The sequence below is a fragment of the Anabrus simplex genome, chromosome 1, assembly GCF_040414725.1.
Source record: "Anabrus simplex isolate iqAnaSimp1 chromosome 1, ASM4041472v1, whole genome shotgun sequence".
In the NCBI taxonomy this organism is placed as follows: domain Eukaryota; kingdom Metazoa; phylum Arthropoda; class Insecta; order Orthoptera; family Tettigoniidae; genus Anabrus; species Anabrus simplex.
The window spans coordinates 518,757,612-518,783,623 of NC_090265.1; the positions used below are offsets into that span (position 1 = coordinate 518,757,612).

The following is a 26,012-nucleotide window of genomic DNA, read 5'->3' on the forward strand; positions in this document are numbered from 1 at the left end:
AGGCGCAGAGGTCCTGTGCACAGTGCATCGGTCCCACTCGGCTCGGACAAGCACGTTGTCTAGGGGCGACTCGGCGAAGTTCGGCTCAACTTGGCTTGGATTTGGAGTGCTACGGAGCAAGTGAGGAAGAGAGAGACAGGCAGAGCGAGCAAGACAGGTGTGGGGAAAGAGAGAGACAGCGCTATTGCTCCAAATCGAGGAGTCTGCATTCTGGTCAACCAAGCGAAGTCGTCTTTTGCACCGTGTACAGCGCAATGCACTGGTGCATGCACCCTGAGAGGCCCTGTTCTATGCTGTTGTTAAGTGATGGGATCGCGAGTTTGGGTATGGGAATGATAGAGGTCATGGGAAAATTAAAGTAAGGAGAGGGCCTTGGGTGGGATTGGTGGTTTGATGGGGTTGTATGAGTGTCTAGGTATATGGAGGTTGTCTGACGTGATAAGAGCTTGTTCTACTAGATTGATGGGGGAAAGTACGTTAGGTAAGGAAGTAGGAGGTGGACAATATTTAAGCAAGTCTCTAATCGTTGTCCAGTAATTAGTCCAATCAGTTTGTGAATAATGTCATGTAGGTGGAGTCGAGGGTTACCGATACGGGTGTGATAGAAAATATTAGGAAGGGTAATGAGTGCTAGGTATGATCAGAACCAATTTCTAAGGATTTGTGTAAGAGGGATTGGTGACAGGATGAGGGATGGTGTTGAATAGGGGCCGTGTAGGAAAAGGAATTTGTATGCCCCTTAATTCAGTCCCATTAGTTAATATAGCAATCAGGAGATGGTGAATTTGAAGGCAACGATCAGCAGCCCTGAGAATAGTTTTCTGTGGTTTATCATTTTCACACCAGCTAAATGGTGGGGATGTACCTTAATTAAGGCCATGACCACTAGCCATTTCCCATACCACTGTTGCAGAAAACTAGTAGTCGTTTGTGTGACATTAAATGAATAGCAAAAAAACAGAATCACAGATTTAGTACAGTATCCATAAAAGTAGGACAATACACACCATCAAGCTGTGGAAGGACCTTCTTCCTGGTGGCAGGCATCTGATACCGAGGGTCTATGATGGTGAGAGCCAGCACCTGATGTGGAGACAGCTGAGCTGGAGATACTACGCTCTTCATATCATTCCATAACAGCCTCTGGGTCTGCCACGCCTCTCTGTTCTGCTTATCAGAATAAAAGTTCGTCCACCATGACTGATCATTGACAGGGTTGGAGTCATCCAACACCATCACCTCCATGTCTTCATCACTAGAAGACTTGAGTGTGATCACTTCTTTACAAGGTTTCTCTTTATTGTCCAGAACACAGATCTCTTCTATATCACCTGATGAAGGATGCTTACCTGACTTCACTTGTTGTTTTAGTTGACTTTTTATGTCTGGAATATTAGACACATTAAGTGCATCCGTAAGGATAGCCTGGGACAGAGGCCCAGTCAAGCGAAACCTGTTTAACACATCTTTCAAAAGCACCATTCGAACTTCTCCATCTTTGCTTTTATAATCCATACATTGCGAAGTGATCTGTATATCCTCGATAACACTTTCAGAACTTACTTCTAGTTTTGCTTTCTTCTTAACAGGTGAAGTGACATTATCATCAATAGAAGACACAGTGTCAATAGCACTCTCACAAACAACAGGAGTAAAGTCAAAAGTACTGATCAAAGCATTGAGAACATCTGTATATATTGCAGGATGGACCCAGATCCAGAGTGTCCTTTTATCCATTTCTTGAAACTCTAGTTTCCACAAGAATGTTACATTGCCGAGGGCTCCAAATGGATATGTTCCTCGACGAAAGAGTGTCACTTTTCCTTCCCTTGTGCCACTGAGAAACGCTTTAGCTGCAAAGGTCAGACCACATTCCTGCTGAGTATGAAAACTCAGTCTGGTGAGAAGTGTACTCAGAGGGCCGGAAAGCTCAATGCAACAGTAGCAGGAGATATCCTGAAACAAAAGTGGCAATGTTATGACTCCTTTGCAGTATACAATAACCATAAAAGTTTAATTTATTATAAGGTTCCCCACAACTGAATATGGAATAACAAAACTTCATCTTGATAGATGGAAGAGTAAACATACATTTAATAGAACTAAAAGGAAAATCATGATTATTTTTCAGTAATTCATGCTGATGGAACAATTTCAGTGTCGGCTGGGTCAATGAACAGTATTTTTGCAATGGATAGAAGCAAGTCAAATACTAAAGTTACCTAATAAGTTTCATCATAACCACAGCACTAAAGTGTTAGTAATGTTTTGTTTTACCAATAATTACTGCTGTACTTTATTTCCAATTTTAAGTTATGATACACTGTAAGCTATATATGTTTTGTAACATAAACAGGTGAGGCTAGTTATCCATCAATCAGACTCGGATGTACTGAGACCATCGACACATTGTTTGCAGTCATTACTGTTTGGATGCTATAGATTATTTCACACTCAAGATGGTGCATGTTTTAATAATCTAACATTTTTCCATGCTTAAAAGATGTTTTGTTATAAAAACTGGAGGCAAAAGTGTGTTCATTACATGGATAAATATAAGAGAACTTTACCAGTTATTAGTACTTTTACAAAGATACCAAGGTATCACTGGTGGCTAATATTTTATATAGAATGATAACCAACCAGTTAAAGGAAGCTGAGCAACATAAAAACATGCAGTTCTTCATTTTAGTTTAATTCACGAACATGAATATTAATATTTAATAACATTCATGTGTTCTTTGATCTTAATTTGTTCTTAATTCCTGTGTTTCTACAGCATACCTTTCCTGTAGTAAGCCTGTATTTAATTCCTTTGGTTTGATGATTGTATTCCCAAATATGTTGCTCCTCTTGCAGGCCTTGCATATACAGATTACATGATGGGTTGTTTCTAAGTCCTTCCAGCACAATCTGCATTCTAGGGGTGGCATGTGCCAACCAATAGTATGTTCTACTTCCTTAGTAAAGTACTCATGATGACTTCCATACGAGAGTAAATTACTTTCGAAGTAATTTAGTCCTTTCAGATACTCCAGGACCAATTACTACAAGAGTAAAATGTTGAAGAGCACCATCTTGTAATACATTACCAAAGAAGTAAATAAAGCATAAATATAGGTTGAAATTTACTCTCACATTATGCATGGAGTAAGCTAGGATTAGACTTGTTGGCTAATTAGAATACTGTGAGATGAGATGAAGATGTTTCAAATGTGTTTATGGATTACTTAAGAGTATATTAAGTTAATGATCCTGACGAAGAAAACAACAGGAATGTAATAGTGCGTACAGTGTGTGAAAGGCAAGATATGTATGGTCTGTACACGGGGAGAGAGAGTTTAAGGAATGTTTTGGTCTTAAGAAGGAATCCTTTACTTTCCTTTTAAATCTACTTGGGGATCACTTACAACAAAATTCAGACAGGAATTCAGCTGTATCTCCCAAATTACAGTTGTTATGTGCCTTGCAAGTGCTTCATACTGGAATATTTCAGTTAGTTGCCGGTGAACTTATTAACGTTCGCCGCACGGCTGCTGGCCGTATCTTACATCGCGTGGTTAGAGCACTAGTGAGGTTAAGAGGGAGGTACATAAATATGCCTTCAAATAATGATGAATGTTCGGAAAATAGGAAATTCTTCATGTTGGCAGGTTTTCCAAACATCGTGGGTGAAATCGACTGCATACATATTCCCATTTTGTGCCTTCTCGGTGACTATAGAGAACTTTTCAGAAATCAGATGGTGTATTTTTCTATTAACACACAAGTTACTTGTGATGCAAGTATGAAGATCATGAATATTATTTGGTGATGGCCTCATTCTACGTAAAATGCACGAATCTGGGACAATAGTACTGTTGCAGCGAACTTTAAACATGGTTTATATAATGGAATGTTAGTGAGAGATAAGGGTTATGCCTGTACAAAATTCCTCATGACACCACCCCTAGAACCAAATACAACTGCTGAACACCGGTACAACACTGCTCATGCAAAAATCTGTGCAATGTTATGGAACACACTTTTGGAGTGTGAAATATTCCAAGTCCTTGAAAAGGAAGTGTGCTTTGCGCCTACAGCATGTGGCAATGCAATAGTAGCTACAGCAGTCTTCCACAACTTCAGTCTGGATGTAGGCGATCTGTATGAAGAAACCACCACCAGTTTTAATTTTTTCCCTGCATGTCCATGGCTTTCTACTTTTTAGCCTTCACTTTTAAGTCCTACTACAGAATTTTCATTTGCTCTTCACTGGGTTTTCCATCACTCAAAGCACTGAATTTTTCTATCGTGGCTTTACAGGCATTTCTTTTCTTATCCACAATCTTTATGTCATGTTTCTTACACTATATCCTTTGCAAAGATCTTCATTATCTTTACTAACAAGCATTTATCCTTTTCACTTACGTTTTCCCCATTTCCTATCACACATAACCTTATCCATTTAGATTTATTTAAAGAAAACACGCAAACACTTCAACACTACGTGAGCAATGAACACTGCTTCTATAGTAGAAACTAAAAGAGTAAATTCTACTTCAGCTCTCCGATGTTACTTCCGGAGTAATTTACTACAAGTGGTTGTTGTTTAAAATTGCCATTTCATTTACGTGCTTCCTTACCGATGTGTGTCTAGAAAGGAGTGCTACTAAGAATCTTAACCGAGTTCTACAGCACGGTCCTTTAATAAATGGTTTCCCACGTTTGATGCCTGTTATTTTCCACCTTTTAAGGTGTTAATTCCAGGATAAGCTACTAATGACTTCCCTAATGGAATACTTAGGTATTCCAAGGGCTGGTTCTAGTCCTATTAAGCATAGTCCTGATCCTTGTCTAGCAGGTTCATCAGCTTTTTCACCTTTCTCAATGCCTCTGTGAATTGGTACCCACAACACATTGACATTGCTGAGTTCTCGAAGTTCAACAGTGCATTAAGACATTCTTCCACCAGTTTATAGCTCACTTAGGGGCTCAAATAAAGCCCTAAGAGCTACTTGTCTATCTAAAAATATTAAGTTCCTTTTGTTTTTAAAAGCTCTCCTTGGCCGTGCGTGTAGAGGCGCGCGGCTGTGAGCTTGCATCCGGGAGATAGTAGGTTCGAATCCCACTATCGGCAGCCCTGAAGATGGTTTTCCGTGGTTTCTCATTTTCACACCAGGCAAATGCTGGGGCTGTACCTTAATTAAGGCCACGGCCGCTTCCTTCCAACTCCTAGGCCTATTCCATCATCGCCATAAGACCTATCTGTGTCGGTGCGACGTAAAGCCCCTAAAAAAAAAAAAAAAAAAAAAAGCAGTTCTCCTTATGTCTTACGCGCTCTGTAGGATTGTGTATATTTCAGTCTGGATTACTGTGCCACATTTTCCTTCTTGGTCAACTCCATATACCCTCAAGTCTGCTTTTGATCCATCCATAAACCAGATCAAGGAACCCTCAGGATAAACAGGCTCTTTTCTTCCAATAGTTGAGGTCAATGATGACCTTATTAATGATTTATTATTAGAATAGTATTTTATGGTTGTATAGTCTGATTGCATATTTAATATGGGGATCGCCTACAACTTCCCTTACAGCAAACATTCCTGACAATGAATGTGGGATGTTCAAAAACTCCGTTGCATTCTATGGACTGCTATCCTGGCCTCCCACTCGATTAAAATATCAAGTGGAATCAGGTTGAACAGCACCTCCATCAACACAGTTCGGGCTGTTTTGAAAAGCTCTTGTAATTGCCAGGCAAGCCACTCTTTGAATCTTGCTCAGCTGAACTACAGTATTTTTATACACTGGGCCCAGGTTGGTGGGTTTTTGATACACTTTCAACTTAATATAGTTCATGTTGAGTACATATAGTACATGCTGAAGAGATGTTAAACACAGAACAAAAATGGCCCAATGGGATCCAAACCAACAACCTTCCTATTTCACATCGGATGCTCTACCATTTGAACTATGGTGGCCTAAGTCATATTTGTTCTGGTGGAAAGTATCTCAGTTACAGGTCTGGCACAACTGTAGAGTGCACGCTTGTACAATATTCACTTAAACTGATCCACAATGGGTAATAAACGTGTACTCTATAGTTGTGATAGCACTACTGCCAAACCTGTAGCTCAGATTCATTCAAGTAGAACAAATATGCCCAAGCCCATCATATCTCAAACGGTAGAGCATCCAACGCAAAATCAGAAGGTTGTGGATTCGGATTCCACTGGAGTCCAGTTGTCCATTTCTTGTTCTGTACCAAACATCTCTTCAGCATAAACTATCTGCACTCAATATGATCTACTAAGTTTAAAATGCATTTCAAATACCCACTTACCTGGGCCCAGTATACAGGAGTCCAGGCTCTGCCAGTCACAAGGTACGATAAATGGCAAGGAACAGAGCAGTATCACCTCTTTAAATTACTTTCTATAATTTGCTTTACATCGCACTGACACAGATGATAACGATGGGACAGGAAAAGACTAGGAGTAGGATGGAAGTGACCGTCGCCTTAATTAAGGTACAGCCCCCAGCATTTTCCTGGTGTGAAAATGAGAAAACACAGAAAACCATCTTCAGGTCTGCTGACAGTGGGGTTAAAATCCACTATATCCTGAATGCAAGCTGACAGCTACGTGACCCAAACTGCACAGCCACTTGCTTGGTATCACTTTAAAAAACCTTGGTCCAGCTAGCAGCACATTGTAAGGACTCCTTGCCAAGGTTACAGTGAAGTCAGTAACTTGGCAGCTTCGGCAGAGAAAGAGATCTTCATAACAGCACAGATGAGGCATTTCAGTATTCAATCTGCTGCCTTGTAGATGGAATAGGGGACTACTAAAGGCTAAGGGAGTTCACTCCCCAGAAAAATCTTTGACTGTATTAGGGATAGCAAATCAGCAGAGGAGAAAAAAATGAGGAATTGCTTTCAACGATAACAGAATAAGTCTCGGGAGCAGATTGTTCATTCCCACACCTGGCCTGCTGGAGTGGAGAATTGATGATGATGATGATGATGATGATGATGATTTTCAAATAGGGTAGTGGTCAACATCCAGATAATGGAGCAAAGTCTCTGAAATGCATAGTGGATTAAATAATGTAATAAAACCTGTGATTGGTAACAGCTTGTATTATTTAATAAAGAATTAATTCACAGTCATGGACAAGGCATTCCATAATAAAAATGTATTACCTGTAACAAGCAATGGTTGGCACTGGCACGATAACATGCTCGATAGGTCTTATCATTAGGAAAGTTGGCTAACTTGTAGCCCCACTTTTGCACCATGTGGAATCTCTTGGCATGCCAAATGTGAGTTTCTAGCCAGGCAAACTTTCTCTTGCGGCGGTTATACTCCAAGAGCAAGTTCTGAGGACGGCGTCTATGTTTCCTGCTGGGCCTCTTTGACTTAGGAGGAAATCCACTCTTTTCAAGCTATAATGAAATAAGAACAATTCATTTCCAAGTACTAAGCAATCTATTTATTGGCTTCCTGTCACTACAAATTACTACTACATCATCTTCTCATTTCTTCAATCTTAGCTTCCAACATCCACTTCAATACTGTTCTCTCCTATTTTTTTAACATGTCCAAATCACCTTACAACAGGAAGGCACTACATGGGAAATTGACTTTACGAGCAGGCTTTGTGTAGTGGTAATGAATGTACCCTCAATGTAGTGTTATATTAAAGATTAGGGTGCACTGGCTAGCTAGTAAAATAAAATGTAAAACAAGAGCTCGAAATAAAATGCTCAAACATATTTATAGCAGTTTACATATTAAAAAGCATCATCCACTCACAACCTGCGGGGAGGCCGAGGTGGTAGCGTTCCGAATTCATGAGTATGACGTTTCAGGTTCAATTCTCACTCTGAGCATTTTTTTCCTTTACCCAAATAATTCATGAATTCATCTCGCACGATGGTTGCCACACAACTGATTTCACAGCTCTCTATGAGCTACTACCAGCAATTACAGAGCCATCGGCTGTTGTGAATACAGTATTTGCTCGCATATAACTCGCACTTTTTGACCAAAAACAAGTGTGAACATTTTCAGTGTATGATATATGCAGGGATTGGAGTGTGAAAGATCGTATTCCCGAAAAAAATGTAAAATTTGCATTAGGCTACTGAAACAAGACAACTGGCATACTTACCCTATTCAATGCCACTGCCTTAAAACTCTGAGCTATTCTGCATCATTCTGGTCACCATCCCATACTGCATCCTCCTGACTTCCTGTCCAATGCATTTGCAATGCCCATCTTCACAATAATGTTTGTCAACACCATAACCTATGCCCCCATAACCCAATCACACACGAGTTCAACTGATGACCTCTTTATTTTGACTGCTGGCGTCAGCTCATGCTCCTCTTCTGCCATCCATTCGGCGTAGAATTTACATATGTTCTCCTTGAAGGGCTTGTTGATGGAAACATCTAAGGGCTGTAGACAATGTGTGAGTCCACCAGGAATTACGAGATCAGTTTTCATTTCCTGAAGACGTTTCTTCGTATCTCCCACCAAGTGTCTGCGGAAACTTTCCCACACAAGCATTGTTGGGCATTGAAGCAGTGCCCCACACCGTACGGACCCAGTCCTGGACAAGAGCTGTATCCATCCATCCTTTCTCTTGAACCCGTACATGAATGCCTTTGGGAAACTTCACTTTAGGCACGGTTTTTCTTTTGAAAATAACCTATGGTGGCAATTTTCTTCTGTCTGTGGTTACTGCTAGCATGACAGTGGAACGCTGTTTTTCACACCCAGTTGGACATACAAGCACACTAGATTCTCCCTTCTTGTTGATGGTGCTATTGTATGGTATGTTGAAGTTTATAATACCAATATAAATGGTCCGTTATTGGACATTATAAATTTTCCAGCTAGCTCATTCTTGGTTGCCAGCGTTTCGCCCTCGTGTGCTAGGGTGGGCTCATCAGTTGGTACCTAGCACACCTACCAATACGCTGGCTAGTGCATACCGTGGAGGCCACTGCGTAGGCTAACTGGAGCCACCGGCAGTGCCAATGCACTAAGAGACTTTGTCTCATCACTAAAAATTGATGCCTGCTTGGCCATCAGATGATATAGATGTTGATTCCCATAGGGAATCTGAAATATTTGTCCTGAATGAGCAAATTTATAATACCAATATAAATGGTCCGTTATTGGACATTAAAAAAAAAAAAATTATAATGTCCAATAATGGACCATTTATATTGGTATTATAAATTTGCTCATTCAGGACAAATATTTCAGATTCCCTATGGGAATCAACATCTATATCATCTGATGGCCAAGCAGGCATCAATTTTTAGTGATGAGACAAAGTCTCTTAGTGCATTGGCACTGCTGGTGGCTCCAGTTAGCCTACGCAGTGGCCTCCACGGTATGCACTAGCCAGCGTATTGGTAGGTGTGCTAGGTACCAACTGATGAGCCCACCCTAGCACACGCGAAACGCTGGCAACCAAGAATGAGCTAGCTGGAAAATTTATAATGTCCAATAATGGACCATTTATATTGGTATTATAAATTTGCTCATTCAGGACAAATATTTCAGATTCCCTATGGGAATCAACATCTATATCATCATGTTGAAGTTTATCGGGGTTTGATCTGCAATGCCAATTTGAGATAAGAGGTAATTGTTTTTCTTCTGTATTGCTATTACATGGTGATGAAAATCGATGATTTTGTCGCTGAAATCGCTTGGCATTCTCTGACACAGAGATGTTCACCTTTGCAGACACAATCCCTTTCGTGTCATGAATCTATGGATCCAACCCTGGCTCACTTTCAGATCCGAACAGCTGATTCCTCCTTTAATCACTAGTTCACGCGCTTTGAAATGTAGCATCTTGTGCGAGAAACTAAAGCCATCATTTTGCAACTCTGTAACGTAATGAAGCACCTGATCTTCCAGCTCAAGAAACTTACTAGTTTTCGGCCCTCTGAATACCTTACGTGTTCGGTTGGCAGTTTCTAGCGCAGCTTTCTGTTTACGCCAGTAGCGAACATTAAAGTCACACTGAATTCTCGACTGACAGCTTTGTTACCATGTTCTTCAGCATATTTTATCACTTTGAGTTTAAACCAAGCCGCATAATTCCCACATTTCTCCATAACTTAAAGATTGATCTACACAAGAAAATTAAATGGCGAAACAACAATGAAACATGAAGACAGAATACTGGTACTTGTCGACAATACAACAGACGGACGATACCTAATACCGTGATCACTTGACTGCTTGGACAGGGAAACACTCCCAGTTCAAGTGATCAGCTCTGCCGGACGGTTAGTGATAAGCATACTGACAAAGACGGAAGAGTGAGAGGGATGGCTGAGTGTGACTGACTGGCTAGAAATGCGGCCTTGGGGCGGGGGTTTGCGAGTTAGGTATTTTTGTTACAACAGCCAGTCTCAACCGTTCTGCAGGTAGGAAAAAATGCAGCTTCTCCTTGTACTGTCACATACAAAGTACCATAACAACAATTGGTACAGTCCCAATATTTAATGCAGGCAGGACTACGAAATAGCCAAACTTTATTTTGTGAAAGTGCCGTATGTCTTTATGACAGCAGAAATTAATGTGAGTTATGTGTGGGGATTTTTCCTGCAATTTCAAATACGTGGAGGTGAGTTACATGCGAGCAAGTATGGTACACACTATGCCTGCATAGCTTCCATGCGACAAATAGCAGTTAAGTGATCCGCTCACATATCTGCAAGAAAAAAAAACCGTTGCAATGACGTTTGCCCCAACCCTCCTATTAGCCACCAATGGTCTTGTAGTAAGGAAGAGAAAATGGAATGGAAAAAAAAAAAAAAAAAAAAATAGAAAATGGTGTCTATAGGTCGTAAACAATATTGGTTTATGCGTGTCAAACTTAGCCGTACTAAGAACTGTTGCAAGGCAAGGATGGGGCGAGCTAAGCACCCCTCTAATGTATCATTTTGAAAATGTGACTTTTTGATTGGGAGGGCCTCTCAACCAATATTTTTAAAGAACCAAGCCTAACTGTAATTATCATCTTCAGTTAACATTGGTTCAACTAGTAATTATTAAACGGCATTAAAATATGAAAACATTCAATGTGTACAGGAATTCAAATACCAAAGCAGCATGATTTCCAGGAGGGGTACTGCAGATAAAGAAATAGTAAACAGAGTGGCTAGCATTTCAAACTTCTACAACCTCGTAAGATATTTACTGTCAGAGAGAGAAGTTTGTAAACTGCAGGCATGCGAAATGAAGTTTCTATGATCTACCCTCCAAAAACCATGTGAGGGCCATGTCAGGAACAATGACATCAGAATGGAACTGAAAGTGGATTCAATAAAAGAAAAGCTAAGGACTTTCAGACTAATATAGAATGGATATGTAAAGCGAATGTCTGGCACAAGAACACCTTCGTTCATGCCTAGACAGAAGGGTCGAAGGAAGAAGGCCAGGGGGAAGACCTAGGAGATGACCACCCTAGCTAAGAGAGGATGCAGAGAGAAGAGCAGAGAATTGGAAGTCAGTGGTGAGAGAGGGGGCATTTCTGGACAGACAATGATGGTGAAGACTCGTTCAATACCACCCTACCTGGAATGTAGTATGCAATAAATAATATCAATAACATAACAGCTGTAAAGATAAAATCAGTTAATCAGTTGTTATTTATTTTTGACATAACTGCCCACTACGATGCCATTTGTCTTTACCTGTAATTATAGTTGGTCACTTGTACATAAAATTGTACTGAATCAAACAGCTAACATGTTTTTCATTCCACTCAAAGTCAGACTTTTTTTTTTTTACAATTTGCTTCATGTCGCACCGACACAGATAGGTCTTATGTCAAGGATGGGATATGAAAGGCCTAGGAGTGGGAAGGAGGCAACGATGGCCTTAATTCATGTACAGCCCCAGCATTTGCCTGGTGTGAAAATGGGAAACCACGGAAAACCATCTTCAGGGTTGCTGGCAGTGGAGTTCAAACCCATGCCCCTAACCTTGTGACAGTCAGATCTGTGCCAGCAATGTCATGTAAACCCAGCAGGACAGTCCCTCACTTGCCCCCACCCATATTTAAACACCATCTTAAGAAATAAAGAATAATTTTTTTCACAGGAGGGGTTTTAAAAATGTAGATTTAGAGATTGTACTAAACATCACTAAAAGCCATCCAACTCAGCTATGTTTGATTCTATACTTTCACACATGAAGGATAAGCATTTAAGAATGAATCTAAATGAATACTGAACTAATTTAACTTGTACCAGAATGTAGGACACTGATTTAGAAATCAATGGGGCAAAAAAAAAAAAAAAAAGCCACAATAAGAAGAGGAGTTAGGCAAGGATGTCCACTCTCTCCTTATCTCTTCAATATGTTCATCGAAGAAGTCATCACAGTCATGAAGGAGAAAACAACTGGATCAAATTAATGGCAAACAAGTACACTCTATAAGATTTGCTGATGATATTGCCATACTAGCAGAAACAGGCAAAAGTATGCAGAGAATGATCAATATATTAGCAGAAACTTTAGGCAAATGGAACCTCAAAACTAATACAAGGAAAACAAAAACCATGACAATATGTAAATACGAGAAAACACCTATAATTATACACAATTGATATATAATGAACAAATGAAACAGTTTTGCTACCTAGGAACCCAGATCACGAGTGATAATCAGAGCGTATCAGACGTCACGAAGAGGATAGCAATGGCAAAGAGAGCATTCCAAGATAAAAAGCACCTGCTAGCCAACAAACAGATAGATATTCAAACTCGGAAGGCCTTTGTGTGGAGCGTGCTTCTGTATGGTTGCGAAAGCTGGACATTAGGAATGCAAGAAAAGAAAAGGCTTGAGGCAAATGAAATGTGGATCTGGAGAAGAAGGCAGAGGATAAGTTGGACTGAAATGAAGAGCAACACCACAGTCCTTAGAGAGATAGGAGAAGAATGGAATCTGATAACTGAAATTGAAAAACAGAAAATAAAATTTATTGGTCACATTCTGCAGCATGAGGAGTTTCTTTGGAACACCACTGAAGGAAGATTTGCTGGAAAAAGAGGAAGAGGACGACCCAGAGTGTCTTATTTCAAGAACCTGCTTCTGACGATAAAGTGCACGACCTACGCTGAGTTGAAAAGACTGGCTCAAGATAGACATCTGTGGCTGCAGTGACAAGGCTTAGCCTTTAAAATATGATGATGATGTACTTAAACATTCCATGAATTCATCTTTCACTCGTTCTCAACTGTACAAAACTACACCACCATTCTCACATAAAATCAGTAAATGGCAGATAATGACAGCTAGGCATTTAACATTAACTATACAGTATCTGAACAAGCACGTATGGCTGCGAGAAGGGGAAGAGAAGTGTAATAACTGCCATTGTAAATTTCCACTTTGTAAATATACAGTTTACAACTCAAGTATAAAAATTTAAAAATCTATAATTGAAAGATCTAAATCTAGCTCTCTGTCTAGTATGTATATAATATTTTAAAATTTACTTATGCCAATCATTGTTACAAACACTGAAGACAACAGAACTCCTGACCTGATTGAGATGAATTTCTCGCAATCTCCTAGGCATCCTCTTGGCGTTGTGACTCATCACTCGTCGTCTCATGATTTTGGGTAGTCTCTGGAACACCAGCGCTGTCTTCTGGGGATCCTCTGTTAACAGAAAAATGATTAAAAAAACTCTCTAAGGACAACTCGGTTTATATCTTAATAAGGGTGAGAGACCAAAATATATCATTTTTTTACAGGAGCAAATTGTTAATGTCAGGAAGGGCATCTGGCCTTGAACCTCCCAATCCTGACAAAACATGAAATGAGACAAGTTGGCTCCAGGGACTGCAGAAATAACTGAGATAGTTTATTATAAGGGGAAAATAATTATAAAATAATGGTATGAAAAACCATAAGAAGAAAGATAAAGTCATTTTTTATAATTAAAAAAAGCAGCACAAACTGCTTAATATAACATCTTCAACAGACATTGAAAACTTAATAAACTTATTGCCAATAGCATTCTTTATCAATAACTTACAAAAATTACATTTATGGCATCACGGCTGCCATTCAGGTGTTTAGTTGAGACATCACCGGTAGTTCGAAAAAATTACCAAATGGGTATTGGAGGTTTCTAACATGTTAGAAAGTGGTGACACATGTCTACACTCATGAGTATTATATTAATATAGTTTCTTTTTTTAATCACTTACTGCTTCAGATTTTGACCCTACTGTCATTTTGTGACTCCCACTTAAGTAGTATTCTTGGTTATGCCTAGTAGGCTTGCATGTCTTAGAACAGTAAAAACCAGATTATCTCTCCCCTCCTTTGGTCAGCGGGTCAACACTACTGCAGCATCCACAACAGAGAGTGAATGAGCCATCAACTCAATGAATTAAATTGTGAATGTTATTAAAAGTAACATTTTCATGAAACATGCAGAAGACTTAATGTTTACTACCCTTATGGGACCCATACTGCAGCAGTTTGATCCACTACCTTATGTGAAGACTTGATTGTCATCTGAAAAACATTCAGCAGTTGAGCCCAAACTCCCAGAAAAGGAAGGTGAAAACCATATAGAAACCATGAAACCATATAGAAAGTGCTAAAACATTAGGTGAATACTGGTAGCTCATATTTTCCAACTAAAGCTCTTCTACCATTGACATTCCTTTCTTTCAGCAGGCACTAAGCAATCAGATTTTATTAAGTGAAGAAACTTTTTTTTAAAAATAACTGTTATGTCTAGAAAGTTTGTAAACCCCTTACTACTGAAACAACTTTGCACATCCAGATATTATGTACTGTATATACAGGTGAAAATTCAAGGCCAAAGTAAAACAAATCTACTCTATCCCGGTGAAGGCGGGTCCTGTAGACTAAGTGAATCCAAGAGCAATGTGCCTCTCCAAAAGAACAATTTTTTTACTTCCTGATGTATCCTCTATCCTTCAGGTGAACCAAACATGTATTTACTGCCTTGTCTAAGCAGCCCCTAATTCCAAGGAAATATAAATACCCAACTAATGGAGGCAATTCTTCACTGTTGAGTCCAGAAGCCCTTGCAATTAGCAGTCTGAATAGAGCAAAGGCAAGTAAAAGGAAAAATTACATGGTGAACAATAAGTTTAAAATGAATGAACTTAAGTTAAAAGTGGAGAAACAAAATCAAGTATGCTCAGAGGTAGTGGGATACCAAATGGAACATGGCTGGAAGAAAGAATAGAAAAATATTTGTTTATTTGTTATAACAGCATAGCACACATAAATGTGCATTAACGTTTACTATAATCTAATATGGTAGTAACTTTGTTCTTTTGTTGCTTTTACTGAAATGGCAATGTTCACAGTGGTTGCCACACAGTTCATATACATGCACTCCACACTTGACTCATGGAAACTTGATCATACACACATCAAATGGTGAAAACCATGAACAGCTAGTCTATTCAGTGCATTTCTCATGATGTCATTTGGTCCAGTGTAATTTCTATACAACAGCACCAGCAAAGTAGAAATCTGGATCAATTTCTGCTCAATTCCTCCATCTGATTCTCAAGAATTCTGTTTCCTGCTGGTTAGATGGTAACATCATTTCTGTCTTTTTCTACAAGGAAAGTTTCTCATGCTAGTTAGCAGGCCAATCAGGATGGCAGCAATTTTTTATATGCCTAAAATCCTTTTTATAAACCTGGCCTTCATGTTTTCAATGCAAGTGAGGTCAGTGCTTGTAAGTTGGTTCCAGATTAATTCCAGCCCTTAAGTTAGTACTGGAAGTGCCTTGGCATAGAATATGGTCATCCCTGAGATAAGTTAATTTAATTTCATGTGGCTCTTTCTAACCGGGTTCAGCCCTTGTAAAGCAGACCCTCCGATGAGGGTGGATGGCATCTGCCATGTGTAGGTAACTGCGTGTTATTGTGGTGGAGGATAGTGATATGTGTGGTATGTGAGTTGCAGGGATGTTGGAGACAACACAACCACCAAGCCCTCGAGCCACTGGAATTAACCAATCAAGGTTAAAATCCCCGACCTGGCCTGGAATCAAACCCAGGACCCTGTGATTAGTGATAGCATGAAAGGCTCTTCGACGTCATGCATGGTCCTGATGACTGCCGGCTAACCTTTCCCTTAACATGCTTTGTGAACGAGAATATTGTAGTCTGTACTGTGATCCCTTGGTATTTGAAAGAGTTCACAAACTCAAGCTCTCCCCGCCCCCCTTTGTACATCATTTTATCATCTGCATCAATCTTCCCTCCTTTTCTGAAGGTCATTTGCACTGTCTCGTTTGTATTCATTGTGAGGTTATTAGATTCGACATATTTCTTAAGTCTCACTATGGTGACTTGGAGATCCGATTTGTTGGGGGAGCTTGTAACTATGTTAACTATACAGCATGATTCAGCCGCACCTTCCAATGTAGTTTTATGCAACCCGCAATATTAATTCCGTCCTGAAAACATCTGCCCTGCTGGTATGCTCAGACAACACAACTGGATATCTTAGTATTTATCACCTCACCGTAATAGTCACTTTACAAAGGAAAAATTAAATGTATCCTCCTAATTCAATACATACATAATTCATAATACCATCATTATATGGAGTAATAAAATTCAAACATGTTTCAACTCGTTTGAGCCATCTTCAGTGAAATAAGAGGGGGTTAAAGTAATTTACATAATACAAGCTAAAAATGTGCCAAAAACATAATGAAGGAATGAAAAGCAAAAGAGACATGATGGAAATAAAAGCAGCACAATATACAACATTTACATCATCAGATGGAGCAATAAACAAGTTGCTGAGACAAATTCAGTGAAAAAAGGTTAATATAAAACATAATTGAATCTAAAAAGGGTGTTCAACCTAAAAAGAAAAGAAATGAAAACAAATGATACAGATGGAAATGAACATAAGCGCACATAGTGAGGTTGCGGACCTCTTAGTCAAAAAATTTTACAGTTTGATAACAATTCAAAAACAGGATGAAAACACTGTGTCAAAAAAATTCAGGCCGACAGTCTGTCTGATTCTAATATCTTGTAACCACCATGATAGGATGCCGTAATGTTATACTCATATTAAACACTGGAACACATGCGTGTGCCTTCTAGTTCATATGAACCTGACACGCAGGCAAAACACTAAATTGATATTGTGACCGCAGTAAACGTAATACTTGCTATAAGCTGCCCAGTGTGCCGTAAGGGACCGTAGTATAGTTGGTAAAGGCGTGGCAGAGTGGGCTTGCATGTCAGGTGGGAGGTTCAAGTCCGGGACAAACATTACAAATTTTTTAAATATTTGTTTAATATGTACCGCATGCAATGTAAGTTCAATACCCACTTTCATGCAAATTGTGTGTGAATGAATGTGTTTGTGGTAGTGTTGGTTACTGAATGCATGATTCGAAGCAGTGTATCGATTCATTCAAGTGTCCGAGTGAATCGATTTACAGGAACAGCAAGCTCACAGCACACGATTCAGCTTACTCCCAGCAGACAGTGGTCAGTGGCGCACTCACGGCTCACTAGCAGTACACTGGACACGGGCGGAGAGCCAAGCTTCTGCTGCAGTGAGACATACAGTGAGCCATAGCACACCGAAAGAATCGTACGCATTCACGGATCAGTGAGACAAAACACACGGTTCATTATCGGTACACTGGAAATTAGCGGGGAGCCGAACTTCCTCTGAAGCAATACATATAGAGCCATGGTACACTAAAAGAATCGTATGCTATAATGGACTCTCGAGCTCAGCTCATTTGAGAATAATACCCACTTGCATTCACTAACCTCTTCTTACAGCGCGGTTTAAATACTAGATGGATTTAATTGCAGTGTTAAAAAGGTAGTCAAAACATAATTGTAAAGTAGCTAGTAAGTAGGTAGGTTATTAGATTATACTATTAATTAGTTTAATGAATCTTAGTATTATAACTTAGTTGACATTTGACAATTAATTAAACTCGACTCTAGCCTGCCCTATGACTATGAGTCATGCTCATGACCACTCAAAAGCACCTGTTTTATATTGGGAAGAACGGCTCAGTATTCTCTCAGTTCGTATGTCACATCATTGCACAAGACTTCAATCATATGTGGACAGTAAGTGAGCCGAATGACACAATAACTTAACCAACAGTATGTTGAATCAGAAAACCAGTGGGCTACTGTACATCTCGGGTAGCCTATACAAAATATGATGATTTAAAAAACCCTCAGCTGATAGAAAAATACATATTTTCAAAAATGACCGAGCGAGTTGGACGTGCGGTTAGTATCACGTTGCTATGCGGTTGTATTCGGGGGATGGTGGGTTCGAATCCCACCATCGGCAGCCGTTAAGATGGATTTCTGTAGTTTCCCCATTTTTACACCAGGAAATGCTGGGACTGTACCTTAATTATGGCCATGGCTGCTACCTTCCTAATCCCAGACCTTTCCCATCCTGTGTCGCCAGAAACCTTTGATGTATTAGAGTGACTCACATTTTTTTCTAAGAAAGGAGTTCGTAGTATGAAAACCAGATAGCAGCAGCGAGCACTGAATGCTGTTGCTACTGTCTTACCAGTACATACTACTCAGATGCAGTAGGAGCGGTGACTCTAATGTGCCATGAATCGGATCACTGTATCGATTCAGTAACATGAACGGAATCAAATGAATGAATTCCGTAAAATTAATCGAATGTCCCACCAGTAGTTTGTGGCCCTAAGATTAGTTAGCAGGCTGGACACATACAGACCGGAAATAATAGGAACACAACTGCCCTGACAATGTTTTATCGCATCAAATGCTCCATGTGATGACCGCTTTAGTTTATGCTCCTTCGGGCCTAGTGTCCAATAGATCGTATTGCGTGCTGAAGCATTCCAGCTGTAACTACTCGGCAGGCGTCCGTGATGAGTTGCTGGATCTGGTCGGGGTTTTCCAGTGCTTGAGTGTAAACGACGTTCTTTAAATGTCCCCACACGAAGAAGTCTAACGGCATTAAATCTAGTGATCTGGTGGGCCAAGAAACAGGGCCTCCTCGTCCTATCCATTTTCCTGGCAGTTCCGCGTTCAGATGGTTACGAACAAGCAAAGTCGAATGTGGTGGAGCTCCATCCTGTTTCAACCACATTGTCAAACGATCGTGCAAAGGCACATCCTCCAGCAGCAGTGGGAGTTCCTGACGCAGAAAGTGCAGGTAGCGTGGGCCCGTCCAATCGCCCTCAAAGAAACAAGGTCCAATCACGCGATTTCCCAAGATTCCAAACCAAACATTCACTCCCCATCGTACTTGAAGGGCCACCTGTCGTACCCAGTGAGGATTGTCCGGACTCCAATAGTGCCTGTTGTGGCGATTGACGTTCCCATTATTGTGGAAGCGCGATTCGTTCGAGAACAAGACATGCAATACGAATGCTGCATCATTGTCCAGCCTGCCTAATAGCCACCAACAGAACTTCATTTGAGCTTCGAAATCCTGCCCATGGAACTCTTGGTTTAGCTCACGATGGTATGGGTGAAATTTATGTTTATGCAGTATTCACCAGACGGACGGCGGACTGGTGTTCACCTATCGTGCAACATGGCGGAATGTCGTAGCAGCCGGGTGTCACCTGTCGGGATACCGTTCCTGATACACACGTACTGCCTCGCATGCGTTTTGTCTTGCTTCCCAATTATTTTATTTCATTTAGTGTATAATGAATACAATATTATATACAATATGTACAACTACCATCTCAAGTTATAACTAAAGTTCCATATCAAAAGTTGAGAGCCAGAAAAGAGCTTTGCTTGAAACACAGTGTAAGTCCTCTATAGAGCCCCTATAAGCATGCAAAGGACACTCAAATGCAATGTGATCCACTGTCTGCTCCTCTTCTCCATAGTCACATTGTGGTGATGTCTTCCATCCCCATTTGAAGAGAGTGGCTCTACATCTACCTTGGCCGGTCCTAATTCAGTTTTTCAGTTTAGCATCCTCCACTGCCGTCTGGGAAGGGAAAATCCATCTGGGCACTTGCAGGGGTTCTCAATGATGCAATGATGTGGTAACGAGGATTGCTGTTGCCATTGTTCTTTCCAGGTGTCCAACACATTAAAGGAGGTGTCCTGTAGATTCACTGCAGTACGCCAAGAAGGGTGTCTGGATTTCAGTCGTTAAGCTGGAGAAGCTGCTATGCCAGAATGAATAGGGAGGTGAGGATTGTTTTCTATTTTCTTCCATAAGTTAAGCAGTAACTGTGATCTTCTTAGGGATGGAGGTGGTACGTGGCTTAGGGTGAGAAGCCAGTGTGTGTTAATTGGTCGGATGCACCCTGTAATGATACGCACTGCTTGGTTCAGCTGGGTGTCTACTAATCCAGTGTGAGCACTGTTAAGCCAGGTTGAGCAGCAATATTCAGCGATGGAATAGGAAAGTGCAAGAGCAGTGGATCTAGGATTTGACCATTAGCACCCCAGGATGCACCCACCAGCTTTTGGAGGATGTTATTCATGGTCTTGATCTAGGCTGACACATTACAGAGGTGATTCCTGTAGGTCAAGGACCTGCGCAGGGTGACTCCCAGGTATCTTGGGTTACTACAATACCGTAGATGGTCTCCTCTGAATGGTATGGTTGGTTTGTACCCGACACTTCTATTCTGCAAGTGGAAGGTAGACACAACAGTTTTCTGAGGGTCTGGCCTAAGGTTGTTCTGACAAAACTAACTGTCTAGAATCTTTAAGTCTGATGTAAGCATCGATCCAGACTCATCGAAGCATTAGTGTTGGGCGACCAATGCGATGTCATCTGCGTAGATGAATTTTCTGGATTTGGTTACTAGGAGGTCATATGTGTGCAGGTAGAATAGAAGAGGGGCCAATACAGAGCCCTGAGGGAGTCCACCATTTATCTTATGTACTTTACTTCTGGAGTATTCCGAAAAAATCTGAAAGTACCTATTACTCAGCATGTTACTGAGTAATGTGGAGAGTTTCAGGCAAGGGATGATGCTGATAAATTTGAGGAGCAGCTTTTCTTGCCACACGGTGTCATATGCAGCTGTCAGATCTAAGAAGACATCCATGCTTACCATTTTGTTCTCAAATCCATTTTCAAAATGGGTAAATAGTTTTAAAACCTGTTCTTCACATCCTCGTCCAAGTCTAAATCCAGCTTGCTCGACTGGAATATGCTGATTTATTGTCACAGAAATCCTGTTATGTATCAGCCTTTCCAGAAGCTTCATTGTAACACTGTGCTATTGGCCGGAAACTCTCAACTTTTGTTGGGTCCTTAGATGTTTTCATACAGCTATTATTTTTGTTTTCTTGAAGAGTGAAGGTAGGTTACCTGTCTCTCGTATGTTTGTGAAGAAGTTAGTAAGCCATTTAGCAGCAGCTGGTCCAAGATGAAGAAGGAACTCTGGATATACACCATCAGTACCTGCCGCTTTTCCAGGTTTTAGACTTTCTATGGCCTGCTTAGTTCCTTTTAGTTGAAATGGGGCAGAGAATTCAGAGGATCATTGAGCCGAACGTTCTTTTCCTTCAAGAGGTGCTTTACGTGCCTTCTATGATGCTTTTCAACTGAAACCTTTGGCCATGTCGTCTAGACTGATGCTTGTTTTCGGTCTAATTTTGCTGTTTGGTGTGTCCATTTTCCTGATCAGGCTCTAAGCTTCCCTGCTGGAGTGAGTGAAGTCTAGGGACTCTAACAGTTTCTTGCTAAATTCTCTTCCTGTTTTCATCTAGGGATTGTAACAGTTCAGAAGCTGTATCTGGATCACCAATGGCCTCAAATTCTTTAAAGAGCCTTTCACTCTCCTCGTTCCATCTGGGGATATATTGTTTACGATATCCTCTTGGGATACATTGTTTTGCTGCACTTTTAACTACAGCAATGAATCTGCTGAAGTTACTATGGATAGGTCTTATCCATCGCACGATGGAATCAATCTGTTTAAAAAATTAATCCCAATTGGCTTTTTTAAAATTTCATCTCTGTTTTGGGCAGGAGTGAATGATAGACACAAGCAATCCAGACTGGAAAGTTATTTGGTCTGTGTTGATTGTGAGGAAATGCGTTGAGCACTGTGCGTCGTATGTTGCTGAGTGGGTGTTGTGACTGCATTACAAAACAGAGATCCGGGGTGTATTCTTTGTTCCATCGTACAGAAGAGAAGGAAGCCTTATCCTTCGCGTCATAGATAAGTTTAAGGTTTACAGTTTCCATCCAGTCAGTGAGCTTTTCCCCTTTACTGTCATTCTCTTTGTACTTGAATATACTTGGATTTTGCAGAGTTGGAATTGGTGGAGATGGCCAGGGAGTTCCAAGAAGTTTATATACGTTAACTACTGCCAAATCACAGACTTTGAATGAGGTAGTAAATATTTCATTATCTCAGGAGGATGGCAAGACTTGATAGTGGGTGATATCGCTCCTCACATAGGTGGTAATCCCATACTTTGCATGATTAACTGCGGACACTAATTTAAATCCTGGAATTCTCCCTCTGGATTGCAGTTGGAGATCATTTTCTGTGTGGGTTTCTTGAAGCAGGATGATATGAGTCTGGTGTTCTTTGAGAATCTTTGCTAGGTGTTCACACTTTGCTCTGCTTATGCCCTCGATGTTAACCTGGCATATTTTCATTGAAGGGCCAATGTTATGAACTTGAGGCCCCTGAGAAGGGCCTATAGGTATGTTTCTTCTCCTTGACCGAGAGGTCGTGTACGACAGTTCGGTCTCATCTTATTCTGATGTTGCTCACTTAGCACCAACTGGGGGATGTGTAGAATAATTTAAGGTTAAACCTATGGACATGAGCAACAGTGGTCCCCCTGCTTCCCCAGAAATGAGGAGCACGTTAACGTATTCTTCTGTGGAAAACATGCCAAATGACAGCAGAGATTACTGTACACCTAACCAGCAGAATATGCACAGGGCACAAGATGAAAAACAGCGTCATTCTTCTGTTTGAATGTGGCAAATATGGGTCTGTATTTACATATTCAAACATCATACCAATGCAAAAATATTTGAACGATGCAGGATTCGAACTGCCGCTGGCACATTCCGTCGATTGCTAGGCGAACACCTAACCACATCCGCTACGCTACACTGCTGGAAGCACACTGGTAGTACAACAAGAGTAGAGTACATACACCATCCGGTTTGGTGTTTAAGACATTAATTATTGCCCTGTTACCTAGTTTTATGCATTGATTCCCCTCTTCGTTACACCTGGTCACGAGGCACGACACATTAACATAGTTACATGGTAAAAGGACGTTGCTGCATGATTTCAAGGCATCATGTTTTGCAAACGGATGATATACCATTTTGCTAGTGTTCAGAATAGTGTGCAAAACGTGCTCACTGAACATTAGTACCATAGGAGAATAACACCCCTATAACCATGTGGACGTTAGTTAGGCTGCAGCAAACTATATTGGAAGGGGCTACTGAATTGCACTGTATACAAGTAAATGACTAACAGACAAGTTATATATGACCTCACATTATAATTGATTAATTTAGATCTATAAACAAACATTTCTCAGTTTTATTTTTTATATTCAATTTCTGTTAATCACTATATTCTTTTTTATCTACAGATAGGGAAGCACACGTATCCTGAAAAATCAAGAAATAGCTGGCAATGTGTCACTGATAAAGTATTTAACTAGTTCTGAAGCGGCAAATTTCCATTAAAATGACCTAGTCCAGCAGTGAAATTGCACTGGATGATCGTGTGTATTTTCAAATTGTTGATCTCGAACCCTCTTCAGCAGTCAGACAGAATGTTCCTGTACCTGGGGGCAAATTTTAACAAGGTTGTGTCCTCCAGAGAAAACTGCTGCTGAAAATCCCCAAATGCTGTATGGTGTCCACACAGAATGTCAATTATCTTACAAAGCATAGAATAACCTTCATTTGAGAAACTCTTTGCGGTTTTTCAGAAATTTTTTCAGCCCTTCACCCTTCCCTTTCTTTAAATCACACTCAATGTTCTTCACAATATCCAATGTATCACTTAATGGAATAGCCACAATTTCAAGACGAGTGATTGCTCTTGGTGTCACACCGAAATTCGATGATATGAATGCCAAATTTCCAACCAAGCTGGCAAACGTAAACAAATTTTGCACAATCCTGACAGATGATTTGCAAGGATCAAATTCCTGAACAAACATCTTGAAGGAATCATAATTGTTACAGTAATATTGAACGGCACTGAGCCAAGTTCCCCAACGAGTAAGGACAGGCTGCCTTCAGGAATGTTTTCTTGCCATTTGCAAATTAACTTATCTACTTCAGGGTAGTTGATCCGAATCTCTTCGGCCACTCTATGCAAAGCATGGACATGGCACGTTACGTGGACCACTTTCGGATAAAATACACTCATGTTCATTAAAACAGAACACCTTGATAGACTAGAGATAGGAAGTTCATATTCACAGGACATGTTCATTAGTATGTTCTGTGCCATATCTTGGTCACTTCTGCCTTTATCTAGTTCGGTTTACCTATGAACTACTTGTGTACTCATTGATTTCGGTATCATGGCCGACTCTTTGAAATTTATTGTACACGCAAACTTAGCCCAAGGAGATCACAGATGTCGCCTTTGTTGTCCTGTGACTTTATGACGTTTGTTCCTGATCTTGTCTATCTAGTTTTCTCCATGACTCTTCCACTAAGTCTTCATTCCTGGTGAAGGGTTATGGTGAGCGACACATTGTTAAACGCTTTAAGAATATGCTTTTTGCCTCAGAGGTGTCCAACGTGCCTTTGCACATACTGTATATGTATGGCCTGATTAAGGTAATGTAACTACCTTTTATTTTAATTTTTCATTCTGTTTTTGGTAGTTGGTCTCATGGATCATGTCTATTTTTATCGCCTCGTGGCATTGTGGATGGCCACTATTTCTTGCTCTCCGTGGGTATTTATTTATTTATTTATTTATTTATTTGGTGGCCCGTTTTGCTCTTTCTTGTTGCCCATATAATGTTATTCATATCAGCTATGTTTTTCTTTGTGTCACAGTTCGGTACATTGATTTGCGTCTTACTATAATTGAGTGTCTGTATTGCGTGAATGAGCTCTGTTATACCTTGGGTATAATTTATGTCAATTTTATTCTACAGTTCATGGATGGAAGTCTCTGTATTATTATTATTATTATTATTATTATTATTATTATTATTATTATTATTATTATTATTATTATTATTATTATTCATGTACCAAATTTCTCTCCAATGTCTCCACTATGTTGTTGTGTATCGGAAGGGCCTGTACATGGATGGTTTGTGCTGTTTTGGCATTTGAATTATATATGAGAGACGTATTGATGATGTGAATTGGGGCTCTGATTTTGTGTGGGTTTGGCTTCGAATATTTATATTTATGAACCGTGATTCTATATTTGGGTCCTTTGAACTATTGTTATATTTTATGCATTCGCTATTTCTTGGACCCCTTAACCTATTGTGCGAGTGTTCGAATGTGAGGTATGTATGATGCATATCATATTGCCTAGTTGTGTCGTTTATGCTTATTTTTGCTTTTGGGGCCCCTGGCTTTTTTTTTTTTTTTTCTGGTGTGCATATATTTTCCCTCTGTTATGCTTTGTTTATCTCTGGTCCCGGGCACCATGCCTGCGTGCGCCTTCTTTTCTTGGTCTTTGGTTCAGTCATATTTGATCTTTTTTTTTTTTGTGTTCGTTGGAAACCATTGTTGAGTGGCATCCCATCGAATGGCCGTGTATCATGACCGTTAAAGACTCGTCCTGTTGATATGGAAATAAGTAATAATTTACTACTTTGGGTTGAGCTATAAGTCACACATTCATTGTATTTTGTTCCCAGGTAACAATTTCTTTTATAATTTTCTAATTAATTGTATTCTATGTGTGATTGAACCTGCTGGCTGATTCAAGTTATGAGGAGGCGCGATGCTATGAGGATAGTGAATT

General features: G+C 40.1%; 1 protein-coding gene across 1 annotated transcript in view; it reads right to left on the reverse strand.

Annotated features, from left to right (window-relative positions):
* Pop1 (POP1 ribonuclease P/MRP subunit) overlaps nt 1-26,012 on the reverse strand; it is a 76,888-nt gene that overhangs the window by 35,843 nt on the left and 15,033 nt on the right. The window contains exons 3-5 of the mRNA XM_067135428.2: nt 13,575-13,693; nt 7,187-7,429; nt 1,008-1,956 (exon numbers count right to left, since the gene is read on the reverse strand). Of these exons, the coding sequence (XP_066991529.2) occupies nt 1,008-1,956; nt 7,187-7,429; nt 13,575-13,693 (1,311 nt within the window). The remainder of the gene's footprint in view (nt 1-1,007; nt 1,957-7,186; nt 7,430-13,574; nt 13,694-26,012) is intronic.